At 37.7% G+C, this 14,867-nt stretch overlaps 1 protein-coding gene across 2 annotated transcripts in view; it reads left to right on the forward strand.

Moving 5' to 3' along the window:
• SNX3 (sorting nexin 3) overlaps positions 1 to 10,150 on the forward strand; it is a 38,216-nt gene extending 28,066 nt beyond the window's left edge. Inside the window, exons 2-4 of one of the 2 annotated variants that reach the window (XM_036249275.1) lie at positions 3,965 to 4,060; positions 7,004 to 7,128; positions 9,412 to 10,150. In XM_036249275.1, the coding sequence (XP_036105168.1) occupies positions 3,965 to 4,060; positions 7,004 to 7,128; positions 9,412 to 9,517 (327 nt within the window). In that variant the 3' untranslated portion in view covers positions 9,518 to 10,150. The remainder of the gene's footprint in view (positions 1 to 3,964; positions 4,061 to 7,003; positions 7,129 to 9,411) is intronic. The other variant, XM_036249274.1, reaches the window with a different exon arrangement.
• Positions 10,151 to 14,867: the final 4,717 nt, after the last annotated feature.

Genomic DNA, 14,867 nt, shown 5'->3' on the forward strand with positions numbered 1-14,867 from the left:
CCCTCCTACTCCCCTTTTATTAAAGTGAATCAGATATAATCATGATTATGTCAAAAGTTCAAAAGGGAAAATGGAAGGTAAAATGAGCCAGATTGGCACTCTTCCCTCAACATTGTACCTGTAAGCTTGATATGTTGTTTCAGAGATTAACTTTATAGACTTCCGTACCCAGAAGTATGAAAATTCTTAGGGAACTCTTTTCACAAGCTTGATCTTAACATATTGAATAAAGAGAGCAGCTAATCCCCTTTGTAAAGTAATTTGAGAGGAGGGAATTCAAAATGTAAAATCTCACCTGCAGAAAACACTCAATTCTGTGAAGGCCTTTCTATCTTTAGACACTTACAAAGACTTAATATTTTAATGCGGAAGGGTGAACTTGGTTAAAAAGCCAATGGGTGAAATTAGAGAGAAATAATCCAGTGCTTTCTTTCTGGGAATTATCATCCTGCTCTCCAGGGGACCTAATTTTATTCCCTGTGGGGAATGAGAATACCTCTCTGTACAGCAAGCCAGCATCTCTAAATATAAGCTTGACTTTTAGTATAATAAGAGTCTTGTTAGGTGCAATTTGCTCTTAGTCATTAATACAATGAACAAATGTTGTGGTTACCTGGGAAAGAAAATTCAAGTGCTTTTAAACCTCTTGTGAGATTTGGTTTCATGCTTGAAACCTATACAGTGTTATGCCCAATAGCATCTGGAGAAGATTCCAAGCTATAAGGTATACCACATAGAGAAGTTAATACACTTTGGGAAAAATTTAGACCACTACAAAGTGGGTTTAAGATCCTAAATAAAAAGCTTTTCTTTAGCTGAATGACAATTACCAGTGGCATTAAGTTTAACAAATGATTGGAATTTTCTTAAGAGTGAATTTTATATAATGATGATGTCCCTGTATATAAAATAAGAAGCCAGCCTTTTCTTTTAGTGGCACTTAACTTTTTTCTTTTCAGCTGTAAAACAGTTTGTGATTCTACAAGTGCAAAGGTTGAATTAAGGACAAAATATAATCTGAGAGCCTACACAGTTAACTCTTGAACAGCACTGGGATTTGGGGTGCCAATGCCCCACACAGTTGAAAATCTGCCTATAACTTGATTTCCCCAAAACTTAACTACTAATAGCATACTGTTGACTGGAAGCCTTACCGATAACATAAACATGTTTTGTGTGTTATATAGTATCCTATACTATATTCTTACAATAAAGTAATCTAGAGAAAAGAAAATGTTACTAAGAAAATTATAAGGACAATTAACTTTTATAGTACTGGACTGTATTTATCAATATCATAAGATTATGTCATCTGTTTATAAATGAATCGTCTGTCACTACCTACATCAATATTGTCTTATGACACAAAACACTGTAGATGTTACATGTATTACTAACACTAGATATCAAAAATGAAAAGATACTGTGAAAAATTAATTATTATTTCTTTACACACATAAGGATTCATGAATTGATAACAAAGAAGCCTATATGATTGCTTTATGGTAACCTAGTGTAATTGATACAAGAGGTCACTATGAAATTATTATAGTAGCACAGTATGTACTATACTTAATTTTATGCAGTTATGATTTAATCTTTACATTTGTTTACATTTCTCTCAACAGCCAGTGATGCCATGTATGGTCTTTAAGTATGTGTGTAAGTTTTAACTTTTTACAATAGATTTTTATGTATTTTATGGTACTAAATGACAAAATAGACTAGTATCTGTATATATTTTATGCATGCATAATGTACCTAACTTTTTCTTAATATTTTTTTATATTTCTAGGCTACATGTTTTGCGTTTTTTCCAAGTTGTTGCAAATCTCCAAAAAAAATTTAAATTTATTTATTGAAAAAACAAAACCACACCTAAGTGGACCTGTGCAGTTCAAACCCGTGTCATTCAAGGGTCAACTGTAGTATTAAATAGCATTTTCAGTGTGATATGGTATTAATTGCGTTAGGTCATTTCTGTCCCCTACAAACTTGTGACACTATTAAAATCTGTTCTTTTTAAAAATGTATCAGGGTGACATTCGTTAATAAAAATAAATGTTTCAAGTGTACAATTCTGTAATACATCATCTGTATATTACATTGTGTGTTTACCACCCAGAGTCAAATCTCCCTCCATCATCTTGTATTTGACCCTCTTTACTGCCTCTCCCCCACCCCCCTTTCCCTCTGATAACCACCGTGCTGTTGTCTATGTTTATGAGTTTTTGTTTGTCTTATTTGTTCATTTGTTTTCAGTTTTATATCTTACATATGGGTAAAATCATACGGTTCTTGACTTTCTTCTGTCTGATGTATTTGCTAAGCGTGATATTTTTAAGATCCAGCCATGTTGTAGCAAATGAGAGTATTATCTTTTCTATGGTGGAGTGGTATTCCATTGTATTTACATACTACATCTTCTTTATTCAATCATCTGTCAAAGGACATTTCAGTTTCCATGTCTTGACCACTGTGAATAATACTGCAATGAACATAGGGGTACATATATTTTTACAAACAAATGTTTTCAAATTTTTCAGGTAGATGCCCAGAGCAAGGTTGCTGGGTCATATGGTAACTCTAATTTTTTGAGGAACCTCCATATTGTTTCCCATAGTGGCTGTACCAGTTAACAGTCCTACCAGCAGTGATTAAAGGTTCATAAAATTTATTCTTTTTTGTGTGTGTTTTTTTTGTTGTTGTTGTTCAGGGGGAGAGAGAGGAACAGAGAGAGAGAGAGAGAAATATCGATGTGAAAGGGACACATCGAGTGGCTGCCACCTGCACAACTGACCAGGGCCGGGGACAAACTGCAACTGAGGTACATGCCCCTAGCGGGAACCGAACCCGGGTCTCTCAGGACCGCAGGCCGACGCTCTAACCGCTGAGCCAAACCGGCCAGGGCATAAAATTTATTCTTGATGATAAAATTGTGATCCTACACAGCTTCTGCTATTTGTCCTTAATCAGAAACTATTTTTAATTGGACTAATTGGATTTGGCAGCATGTTTTCTTTTTTTAGGGATCAGTAAAAGATAAATAGATGTCTTTCTGTTACTTTAAGTTTAGAAGTTGACAGAAGTTATCTTTGCAATCTCTAAAAATTTTCTTCCATTCCAATGTAACCTCAAAGTACTGGGCATTATGTTTTCTATTGTTAATTTTTCCGTCAGCTTGTAAAGCTCTGGATATGAACCTGATGTAAAGTGTATGGCTCCTGCCGGTGTGGCTCAGTGGTTGAGCGTTGACTCATGCACCAAGAGGTCGCCAGTTTGCTTCCCAGTCAGGGCATGTGCCCACCACCCAATCCCCAGTGAGGGGCTTGCAGGAGGCGTCCAATCAATGTTCTCATTGATGTTTCTAACTCTCTCTCCCTCTCTCTTCCTCTCCTCTTAAAATCAATAAAGAAGAAAAAATTTTAAGTGTATGGCTCCTAATTTTTTTTGGCATTTTTAAAGAAGATCATTAAGAATAATTCTTTATTTCTTCCATTATGTAACATATGATCTAGTTATAATAACAAAATATTTTATATTTTATTTTAAAATGGTTAAGGTCTGTTTCTCCAATGAGCATTATATACTAAGGTGCTATCCGAACTAGATTGCAAACAGCTAGCTTTATCTTCACCCCTGTTCAGTTGACATTTTTACAGATCACTGAAATAGAAAAAATGACCTTTGTTTATGTAACTAACCTTAGGCAGAATAACGTCCAATAGCATATGTGTAAACATGCATATTGAAAGTTGTACTCTAGTATAAATAACATACTTTTTAAATAGTTAGCTAAGTTTTATTTTGTTAAAGATAAAATGACACTTTAATAACTGTGATTTTCTTCTCTTAAGGTAACCAGGCTTGCCATGTTATTAATTTGACAAATAGATCTCACCCCCTCCTTGTTTCGAAGTTCCTATAATATGCTTCAATTTACAAGTGACACTTTTTGTTTCAGACAAATCTGCCTATTTTCAAGCTGAAGGAATCTACTGTTAGAAGAAGATACAGTGACTTTGAATGGCTGCGAAGTGAATTAGAAAGAGAGAGCAAGGTAAGAATTATTTGTAATGCAACTTTAAAGCAAAACATTTCAAATTTCAGTATTTAAGATTACTCACGCCCGGCTGGTGTGGCTCGGTGGATTGAGCATAGTTCCATGGACTGAGAGGTCCCAGTTCAATTCCTGGTCAGGGGCATATAGGAGGCAGCCACTGGATGTTCCTCTTTCACATTGATGTTTCTCTCCCTTCCTCTCTAAAAAAAAAAAAATCAATTAAAAAGACTGCTCCTTCTTTAAAAAAAAAAAAAGATTTCTCAGGAAAATTATCTTGAATAAAGTGGGTAAAAGTAAATTTGATTCAAATAGTTCAGTTTTGTCTTATATCATGGGAGATGGAGGAAGTCTGTAATTTTTCCTTAGAACTTTCTTCCTTCTTTTGTCTACTTTAATGGCTCAATTGAGGCCTTTGTTGACTCACTTGAATAACACTTACTTCTTCAAACTTTTTTACTATCACTTCCTTTCCCTCATCTTCCTATTCCACCTTCCCCCTCCACACCCCTTGCCAAGTTTCTCTTCCTCAGTACATCTCCTATGTCAGTGTATTTCCAGTATTTTTCACTGACTCATACTACATTTTTTATCATCATACATTTACATAAAACAAAAGTTTCTAAACAAGTACTTAGCTTACTCTGTGTGATACACACTGATATTCTTTAGATTAGCTTTTTTAAAAAAAATCCTCACCTGAGGATATTCCTCCATTTATCTTCAGATAGAGTGGGAAGGGGGGGGGATACATCATTGATATGAGAGAGACACATTGATTGGTTGCCTCCTGCAGGGCCCTGGGGGACGGACCGCAACCGAGGTGCAAGCCTTTGACTGGAATTGAACCTGCAACTCTTTGGTCCTTGGGCTGACACTCCAGCCACTGAGCCAAATTGGCCAGGGCCAGATTAGCTTTTTAAAATGACCATAATGTACTAATGGGTAGCTACCTGCAATTTGAAAATAGTTATACCTTGGTGAGAATTGTAAGCTTTGGTTGCAAAATAAATTAGAGCACCGTCTCACTCTGATAGCCCTTATTTCAGCCTTATCTATGTTAGGATAGAATCAAAGGGCATAGTATGCCTCACTTAGAGGTGGCATTTTAGCAGTAGACTTGGCAGAAGTAAGGTATTGGGGGTCTTTATAAACTTGCAGATTTATATATGAACTTAAGAATCTGACAAAGCTCAAAAACAACCAGAAATTACTTTCAACATATATTAAGCACCTGCAGACATCAGAATGTATCTTTAAGCTGTTCTGAAGGACAAATAGGTTAGTAGATGTAATAGAATTTAGAAGCTGACCCATGTGTTTATTGGAAATTTAGTTCATAACAAAAAAATGTTGATCAATGGAGAAAGGAATTTATATTCGGTAAATGGGGTTAAAACATTTGGTTGTCTGTTTGGGAATAAAGATTTAAAACCCATTGTATGTCAATTATAGATGTTTTGAAGATCTAAATATACAGAACAAGTTAGGAAAGTTTTGGAGAACAAAGAATAAATTTTTTATGACTAGAGGAAAGAAGTGCCTTTTCCCCCCAGCTTTATTGAGATACAATTGATAAATAACATTGTGTAAGTTTAAGGTTTGTAACCTGATGATTCGATGTATGTATATAGCTTATGGAATGATTACCACAATAAGGTTGATTAATACCTCAGTCACGTCAGATAGTAATAGTTATTATCTTTTGATTGCATTTTGCCAATCTATGTGAAGTTGTGTTGCTCTTTCCCTTTTTTATTCTGTTGAATTGTTTTAGAATAACTCCTAGTTATAGAAACTGCATCAGGGTTTGACATTTGACAATTTTGGAGACATTTTTTATTGTCATAACTATGGGTACTACTGGCTTTATTAGAGGGTAGCGGCCTGGGATGCTGTTGAGTATTCTATAGTGCATAAGAAATCCCTCCTCCAATACAAAGAATTATGTGGAAGTGCCATGGTTGAGGAACCCTAGGATAGAAAAACCAAACTAACCTATGAAATAAATAGCTAGCTGCTATTTAATTAAAGCAAATAATTGACCTTCAAATAATTTCCAGAGGAGAGATATCAATATAAGTTGACTCTATAGAATAGTTGAACTTTGAAGGGGAAAATCTGGGATGTTCCTATGGTGTGGGAAGGAAGAAATAATAGGTCTTTGGGAAAAGACAGGATAGTGGATTTGGGAGAGAGTTAACATGTTTCTTAGCCTAGGAAATAGAAGAGTGGTGACAAGTAGTTAATTATTTTGTCATCACCTCAGACACAAGTAGGAAAGACTGTGCAGATGGTATGAGGTGGAAGAAATTTTGTTTCTGCGGAAGATCACAGAACTTTTACCTGTCAATGTCAGAACATTGTTAATATTTTATTTCATTATTGAATTGAGACTTGATTTCTTGTTGTTGTTGTTGTTGTTGTTGTTGTTAGACCTTACCCGAGGATATTTTTTCCATTGATTTTTAGGGAGAGCAGAAAGGGGTAAGGAAGAAAGAGAAACATCGATGTGAGAGAGACACATTAATTGGTTGCCTCCTGCATGAACCCCAATGGGGGAGTTAATTTTGATCTCTGCAGCTTCCATTGTAATAAAGCATTGTCTTCCCCAAGTGACATCAAAACTGTCTGAGGGATGTGGTCGCTTTTGTTTCAGTATTGCTTGAATGTTCTCCTTGTATACCTATGCTTTGCTAATAAGTCCAGGAAAAATGATAATAAGCTAAGGGCCCAACCATTGAAGAGCTTTGTTCTGATAGGCTGTTTTGCATTGAATATTTTTTTCAGTGAGTTTTTTGCTGATTCCATTTTATATTTAATCAAGTTGGACAGTGGGACAGCTCTCATAGTAAGAATATACTTTGTCTGCATGTTGTACTCTATAAATGTTCACAACTCGGTCAGCATGTTCAAGAATTTTCTTTCCTTACTTTGTTGTAGGTTGTAGTTCCCCCACTCCCTGGGAAAGCGTTTTTGCGTCAGCTTCCTTTTAGAGGAGATGATGGAATATTTGATGACAATTTCATTGAAGAAAGGAAGCAAGGGCTGGAGCAGTTTATAAACAAGTAAGTGTTTTCTGTTTCTCGGGATGTAAGAGTGAGCAGTGTTCTTGAGACAACCTAATGTGACTACTAGTAATTTTTATACTAAGCTAAATTGTAATGTTACTTTTTCTTTTGGCCATTTCCTAACTAATTTTTGTATCATTTAAACAAAAAGTATATAACAAGTTGAATATCATGTGATAAATATTAACACACTTGAGTGATTGATGAGTACCTTTGTTTTGACCTAAGTTTTGATTTTGTTTTTCTTGGTTAATTTATGCAAACTACATTTAAAATTGCAGCATTTAAAAAATACAGTTTTAGCCCTGGCCAGTTTGGCTCAGCGGTTAGAGCGTCGGCCTGCGGTCCGGAGAGACCCGGGTTCGGTTCCCGCTAAGGGCACGTACTTCGGTTGCAGTTTGTCCCCGGCCCTGGTTGGTCGTGCGGGTGGCAGCCACTCGATGTGTCCCTTCACGTCGATGTTTCTCTCTCTCCCTCTCCTTCCTCTCTCTCCCTCCCACTCTATCTGTACAAAAAATGGAAAAATATCCTCGGGTGAGGATAAAAAAAAAAAAAAAAATACAGTTTTACTTATTATTTTTTCTGATGTTAGATATGTTCTAGTATTAACAATAAAACTCACAATACTCTGGAAGTTGTTTTGTTTGATTGCAGATGGAGGTATTATCAGCATGTCCTGTAAATTTAAAAATTTTATGGCAAAATGTATTCTTTTGGAAATGTAAGGAGACTTGGGTTATCTTTTACTTTAGAAATCTTAAGCTCAAAGTAAAATTTCTAACTTTAAATTTTATTTCCATTTGAAATACAGCCATTTTTAAAAGTCAAATAGGGAGAGTTATGCCAGGAAAGGATCCACTATAATTATGTATTGGCCTTAAATTCAACCAAATAAGGTCAAATCCTAGAGAATATGGTTGTGTGAGCTATTTATTAAAAACACTTTAATTTTTATCTAATGGTTTGAAGATCTGTGAGTGGTAAGTAAACAGAAGAAAAAGTTATACAGCCTTTAACTTGTAGTTATCTACTATAGCACATAACCTGCATTGTCTTTTATGAACATACTTTCCTTTTAGAGAAGGCATTACTAGATTAGATGTTTTTAAATTCTGAAATAGAAGTCTGTTTGCCCAGTCTGAACTTGTGTTTAGTCAAATGGAAACCTTTAAAGGTGGCCCTGGCCAGGTAGCTCAGGTTGGTTAGAGTGTCATCCTGATACACCAAGGTCAGGGCACAGACAAGAATCAACCAATGGATGCATAAATAAGCAGAACAACAAATCTCTCTCTTGCTCTCTCTCTTTTTGCCTTTCTCCCCCTGCCTTCTTCTCTCTCTCTAAAATCAATAAATAAAACTTTAGCCTGGCTGGGTGTAGCTCAGTGGGATTGAGTGTTTTCCCATGGACTGAGAGGTCACAGTTCTATTCCCAGTCAGGGCACATGCCCAGGTTTTGGGCTCGATCCCCAGTAGGGGGCGTGCAGGAGGCAGCCAATTGATGTTGCTATATCTCTCTCCCTTTAAAAAAAAATGAATTAAAAAAACATTAAAATAAATAAAACTTTAAAATAAATGAATAAATAAGTAAAAGCACCGCCCTCCTTTAAAAAAAAACACCTCTGTAACATGTGTGCCTATTTCTTCTTCTTTTCTTTTAATCCTCACCCAAGGATATTTTTCCATTTATCTTCAGATAAAGTGGGGGTGGGGGGTGGGGAGACACATCGACTGGTTACCTCCTGCATGACCCTGACCAGGGCCGGGGACTGAGCTGCAACCGAGGTACGTACCCTTGACCAGAATCAAACCCATGACTCTCTGGTCTGCGGGCAGACACTCTAATTGTTGAGTGAATCTGGCCAGGGCCATTTGTGCCTATTTCTTACTATTTGGGTCTTTTATTGAACTCCATTGTATTTCTAACTCTAATTCTGTATCTTTTTCTTTTTTAAAATGGATTCTTAGAACCAAGACATATTTCAAATTAATTAAAGTTAATTTAGGTTTCTTATGAATATACCATCTAACAGATAAAGAAGCCAATTGTGCACATGTGCCAGAAGCAGTGCAAAGCTTGTGATTGAATGTTTTCTAAATTACCCTTGTGAACCAAAGGAAAGAAAATTTACCACAAGTTGATAGAGCATAGCTTTGTGAGCAGTTCAGACTAACACTTACTATTACTAAATTGTACATGCTCCCTGACTTTAAAACAGTGTTTGACACCCCTCCACCCCTGTTTATAAAATATTGGACTAAATTTGTCTTTTTTATTCCTAGGGTCGCTGGTCATCCTCTGGCACAGAATGAACGTTGTCTTCACATGTTTTTACAGGATGAAATAATAGATAAAAGCTATACTCCATCTAAAATAAGACATGCCTGAAATTTGGTGAGAAAGGGCAAAAAAACTTTCCGTGACTATTATGATTGTCTGCACCGGTGAAGAAGTTCTAACTCACTTAGCATGCTGCGCAGAACTGGTATAACATGCCTTCGGTGTACTAACACTTGTGTGCTCTGTTTTGTCTTGTTTTGCTTTGGCAGTTGACAAGAAGTTAATTTGCTTTAGTGAAGTCTCTCATTCCAGCCTTTCTATATAATAGCTCTTCCTTGCTGTTTCATGTGCTGCACACGATAGCCTCACAATCTGTTATCCCAGCATACTCCGCAGTGTCCTGACTAAAGTTACTGACCTGGTCTTAGCTGCAGTTTTTGTGTCATGTTTGCTTCTTGAATATGATTAACTAGAATATTTCTCTTACCCTTTTTAATATGTAACGTCACTTGACCTAACTTATGTGCAGGAGCACTGCACCATTCCTTGCCAGCACCCTGCACGTAAGATACACACTTGTATGCAGAAAGTATTCCTTCAGGCTTGTGATACCCTTCACATGGAAGATCAGTGAGGGAAATCTTTATATTCTGTATAAAAACAAAGTCAAATTTATATACTAAGATCATTTGTCTAAAAATTTAAAGTTGTTTTCAAATAAAAATGCATTTCTGATATGCACTGATTGTGTTGCCTCCGGCTTTTCTTTTTTTCCTTTGTGGCTTTCCTACTTAACTCACTTGTTGAGAGGGATTATTTACTAATTATATACTTCTCATTCCTGTAACTTCATTCCTCTTTAAACAGTGGTGATATCAAATATGTCACCACCTTTTGAATGGGGTATTTTCTTTTAAACAACAAAAAAAAATGTACTTAAAAAAAATTCCTTAAGGCTTATTGAGTTATTACGAAGCACTTAGTGTATTTGAAAAATGCTTTATAATCTCAAGTCATTCTTTTTAAAAGGCTTTTTAAGATAAGTCAATACTATGCCTCCTATTTTTTTTTTTGTTTTGGTTCATCTGAGTGACCTGCTTAAACAAACTTAGTAAGGGTGTAATAACTTTTTTTAGTCAGCAGATTCATCCCCTCTAATTTGGCTTGGGATAGTGGCACTCTTAATTCTCTTTAACCAAGGGAGGGTAGTATTCTAGCCTGACTTGTATAAATGATTAAAAAAACCAGAAAATACATGACTCTTGGCTGACTAACCTGTGTTGTGTCCAGGCCTTTGCAGCCAGTATATGGTCTCTAGTTTGAATCTGCACAACATCTGGTGCTTTGGGGACCCACTGTGACCTAGAGTTCATCCCCAAAGTAAGGAGAGTTTGTCCTCCCACACCAGAGTGTCACCTAGAGACAAGTCAGCCCATATGAGAGGAAACCAGCATGGGTCTTGGCCAACCTAGGCTGTCCACCAAGAAGATTAGAAATCACAGGAAGAAGTCAGACCTGCCCTCTAAGGCCTTAGTATTTCACAGTTCCATAATATTGGACCTTTCAGTTACTATAATTAAGACACAAAGCTAAAAACATGAATTTTATTTTATTGAGCTAGAGAAATAAAGTCTGTTAGTTTTCAGTATTCAGAACAAATTAATGGTAGCTCTGTTAAACTGAATAATACTTCTAAAGCAGTAGTTCTCAACCAGGGATGATTTTTACCCCAAGGGACATTTGGCAACATTGTGAGGTGTTTTGCTTGTCACAGCTGGAGAATGCCACTGAAAACCCGGGGGCAGAAGCTAGAGGTGCTGCTGACCCTGCAGTACACAGGATAGCTTCCCACAGCAGAAAAACGTCAAGAGTGCTGAGGTTTCCGCTCACCGTGGAATTCTTTTGATTTTGGTCATGTGTAGATGAGGGAATAATATGCTTTAGGATGGGATGTATTGGTCTGCTTACTTCTAATCTCTACAGTTTCCTAAGGACAGGCATACTCTCAGAAAGCTGAAAGTTTTAAGTTAGGTGAAAAGTTGTCTATTCCAGATAACATGTTTTTATCAGGGACAGTACTTTTCAGTGTTGTCTTCCAGAGAATTGAAACCATGGTCTATGTTAAAACTACAGCTTTAATCTGTAAAATAAAAATGCAGGGGCTGTTTAATCATGCAGGAGAATGTTCTAGAAGCCTGTAAGAGTCTTACTAAAATAATAGAAGTGAGCCCTGGCTGGTTTTGCTCAGTGGTTAGAGCATTGGCCCGTGGACCAGAGAGACGCAGGCTCAGTTCCTGCTAAGGGCACGTACTTCGGTTGCAGTTTGTCTCCAGCCCCAGTTGGGGTCATGTGGGTGGCAGCCAGTTGATATGTCTCTCTCACATCGATGTTTCTCTCTCTCTCTTCCTCCCTGTCTCCCTCCTGCTCTGTCTGAAGATGGATGCAAACATGTCCTCGGGTGAGGGGGAAAAAAAGTGAATGTTGCAGTGGATTATGCAGCAATTGTCTTGTGTCAGGTGTTCAGCTGCCAGTTGTAAAGGGTCAACATCGGTGGCGCCTTTAGTAAGAGTTGTTGAGGACTAAATGTAAAACCATAGGACAGCATGTCTGGGACATGTAAAGGCTTAGTAATAGTTCTCCGATGGCAGTGGTAATCACAGATACATGAGTGCTAACAGCAACTGGTACCACCAAACCCGTGGCAGTTCTTGGGTGGGTTAATCTGATACTTGGTTTCTTTTGCCATTGTGACCCTCACTGCTGTTGATGACCTCCGGTAGGAGGTGCTGACATTTTCTATTTATTACATCCTGTGGCTATTCAATTTATTATATCCTGTGGCCCTCTTGTTGTGGCCCCTCTACATTAAAATTTCTTGTCCTGTTGACCTCAGCTTACTTTGCCTGCTTTGGTTATAGGCCTGAGGATGAACATAGCCAATGAAAGGAGGCTGCAGGTCCCTAGGCCTTTACAGATAAGATTTGTCTGAAGTGTGGATGGACAGAGAGCTTAGCACACTGCCTGCCATATAGATTAACTGCCCTGTGGGTGCTGGCTGGGATTATTACATTATGCAAGTGTTTAGAAACTATTTTAGGAGAATAGAGTATAAGTCTTCCTCAGTGGTTTCTTTGTGATCTTTGTCACAGCACTTTCCTATGAAGTAAATAATATTCTCCTTTGTAGATAAGAAGACAGAGGCTGTGAAAACTTAAGTAACATGCTCACAGTTAGCCAGGACGTGATGGCCCTGGAAGAAGAGGATCTGACTCTTCTTGTGGACAGGGGCTGTGCCTTGGTACCCAGGCCGTATATGATGCTCAATACATTTATTGAATGAATGAAAGGGTGAATTTTCAGTAACATTTCCTATGTCCTCTATGCTGGACATGAGTGATTAAATAGCTGGGTTTGGTTTTGTTTTTTTGGTTTGATTTTAAGTGGGGGGTATAAATGTACTTTTTGACCTGAAGAGCTTGCTGATTAGAAGTATCTTGTTTTCCTAACCTTAGCTATGCGCTACAATTACTCTCTAATATTGAGTCCCAAGATTTTTTTTTTTTTTTTTAAAGCTTCCCAGGTAATTTGGAAACAGCCAGGTTTGGACACTTAGCTAGGAGGTTCTTTGATTTCCAGGAATTTGGCCAGATTTTATCTTGGCTACTTTAACCTGGCTAATTAAGTCATTACAAAAAGAAATCAGGAAATGGAGAAAAAGTCAGGACGTATCAGATCTTGAAAAATTACCTCTGTAAATCTTGATTTACAGTAAGTGAAGTTTGCCATGGAAAAACTCATTCAGAAGCACAAAAGGAAGTTCAGAGGACAGGATGCTGGGTGACTTCTCACCACAGATGTTCTTTACTGCTAGGTGAGAGCCATGCTTGGGAGCGACCCAATAAAGTCAAACAGCTTTGAGCATTTTATATGTGCAAAGTGTTACCATAGACAAGAGGTTAAACACAGACCTTTTTCTTAAGAAACTCAGTCTTGTTACGACTCTGTCTTGAAAAGATTCACTGCTACTACAGTCAAATTGGAGACGTGGAAAGTGTGAGGACAAGAAGGGACATGGGAGTTCAGATGAAGGGAAGGGAATGGCCATTCAAAATGAAATAGAGGCCTCTAGTTTCAGCTCTGACACTTAAAGAGCTTGTCCTCACAGCAAGACATAGCTCAACAGACTAAAAATGACTTGTGTTGGACCTACCCATCAGAGAATTAAGGTTACAGGGCAAACTACAACCCCAAAATCTGGAGAGATGGGCTCATTTAGAGAGACAGTTAAAAGCTGTTCACTTGGAGCAGAAACTGCGGAAGCGATAAACTGGTAGGAACACTTACATGGTAATCTTGATGAATTGCTAGAGGTTGAGTGTGGTCGCAGTCTTAAAGGGGCCCCCACAAGTTCCTGAGCTTTGCCTCTAGGAACCCCATCAGATTCCCACAGTGAAGAACCAGTAAGATTTCCCCTTATGGCTCTGGCAGGGAGAGGAGATGAATAATCTTTGTAAAATATGCCTAGAACTTGATACAAAGGCCTACTCTGCAGGATAAAAGACTGCCAGAGCCCTTTCCCCACTGGGGGAAGGGTATTCTCACTAGCCCATCTAGCCTTCCCGTCTCACCCAAGGAGGGGAAAGACATCAACAGGGGTCAAGACTTGAAGGAACTATATTGGTAAAGCTTCAGGCAGGGAAGGGAGGAAGGGGCCAAGGGGGGAAACTATACCACTAGGAAAACATTTGTGAAGGTCACAGGCCCACTAAAACACTGAGATTGATCTGGAGACTATAGACTCCCCACCCCCCAACATTACCACCACACTACCATGGCTCCAGGATAACCAGTGGATTACAGCTGAAAGCTGCAAGAAATTCTTGAGGAAGCATAATTAAGGAAAACCAAAGTTAAGACAGAGACAGAAGCAAAGACTAGAATAATTTGAAGCCTCTGGTACTATAACTATAGCAAACCTTGAACACACTGCCTCTCTGGCAAGATAAATCCTCACACATAAGGCCTGTTCACCTTGATTTCTGTTATTCAATGCAACATGTCTGGCTTTCAACAAAAAATTACAAGGCATGCCAAAAGGTAAGAAGAAGAAAAAACCGTCTGAAGAGAGAGAGCAATCAGAGTCAGATATGACACAGATATTGGAATTATCAAACAATTTTAAATAACTATGATTAATGTGTGAAAGGATTTAGTGGAAAAAGACAATATGCAAGAGCAGAAGGGTAGTGTAATTGGAAATGGAAACACGAAGAATCAAAGGAAAATGCTAGAAATCAAAATTACTGGAATAGACTGGAAGAATGCCTTCCATGGGCTCATCATTAGACTCAAAATAGTTTAGGAAAGACTCAGTGAACAGCAGATTGGTCAATAGAAATTTCCCAAACTGAAATGCAAAAAGAAAAAAAGAACATCTAAAAATGGGTCATTTCCAAAA

The sequence above is a fragment of the Molossus molossus genome, unplaced genomic scaffold, assembly GCF_014108415.1.
Source record: "Molossus molossus isolate mMolMol1 unplaced genomic scaffold, mMolMol1.p scaffold_m16_p_8, whole genome shotgun sequence".
Classification (NCBI taxonomy): Eukaryota; Metazoa; Chordata; class Mammalia; order Chiroptera; family Molossidae; genus Molossus; species Molossus molossus.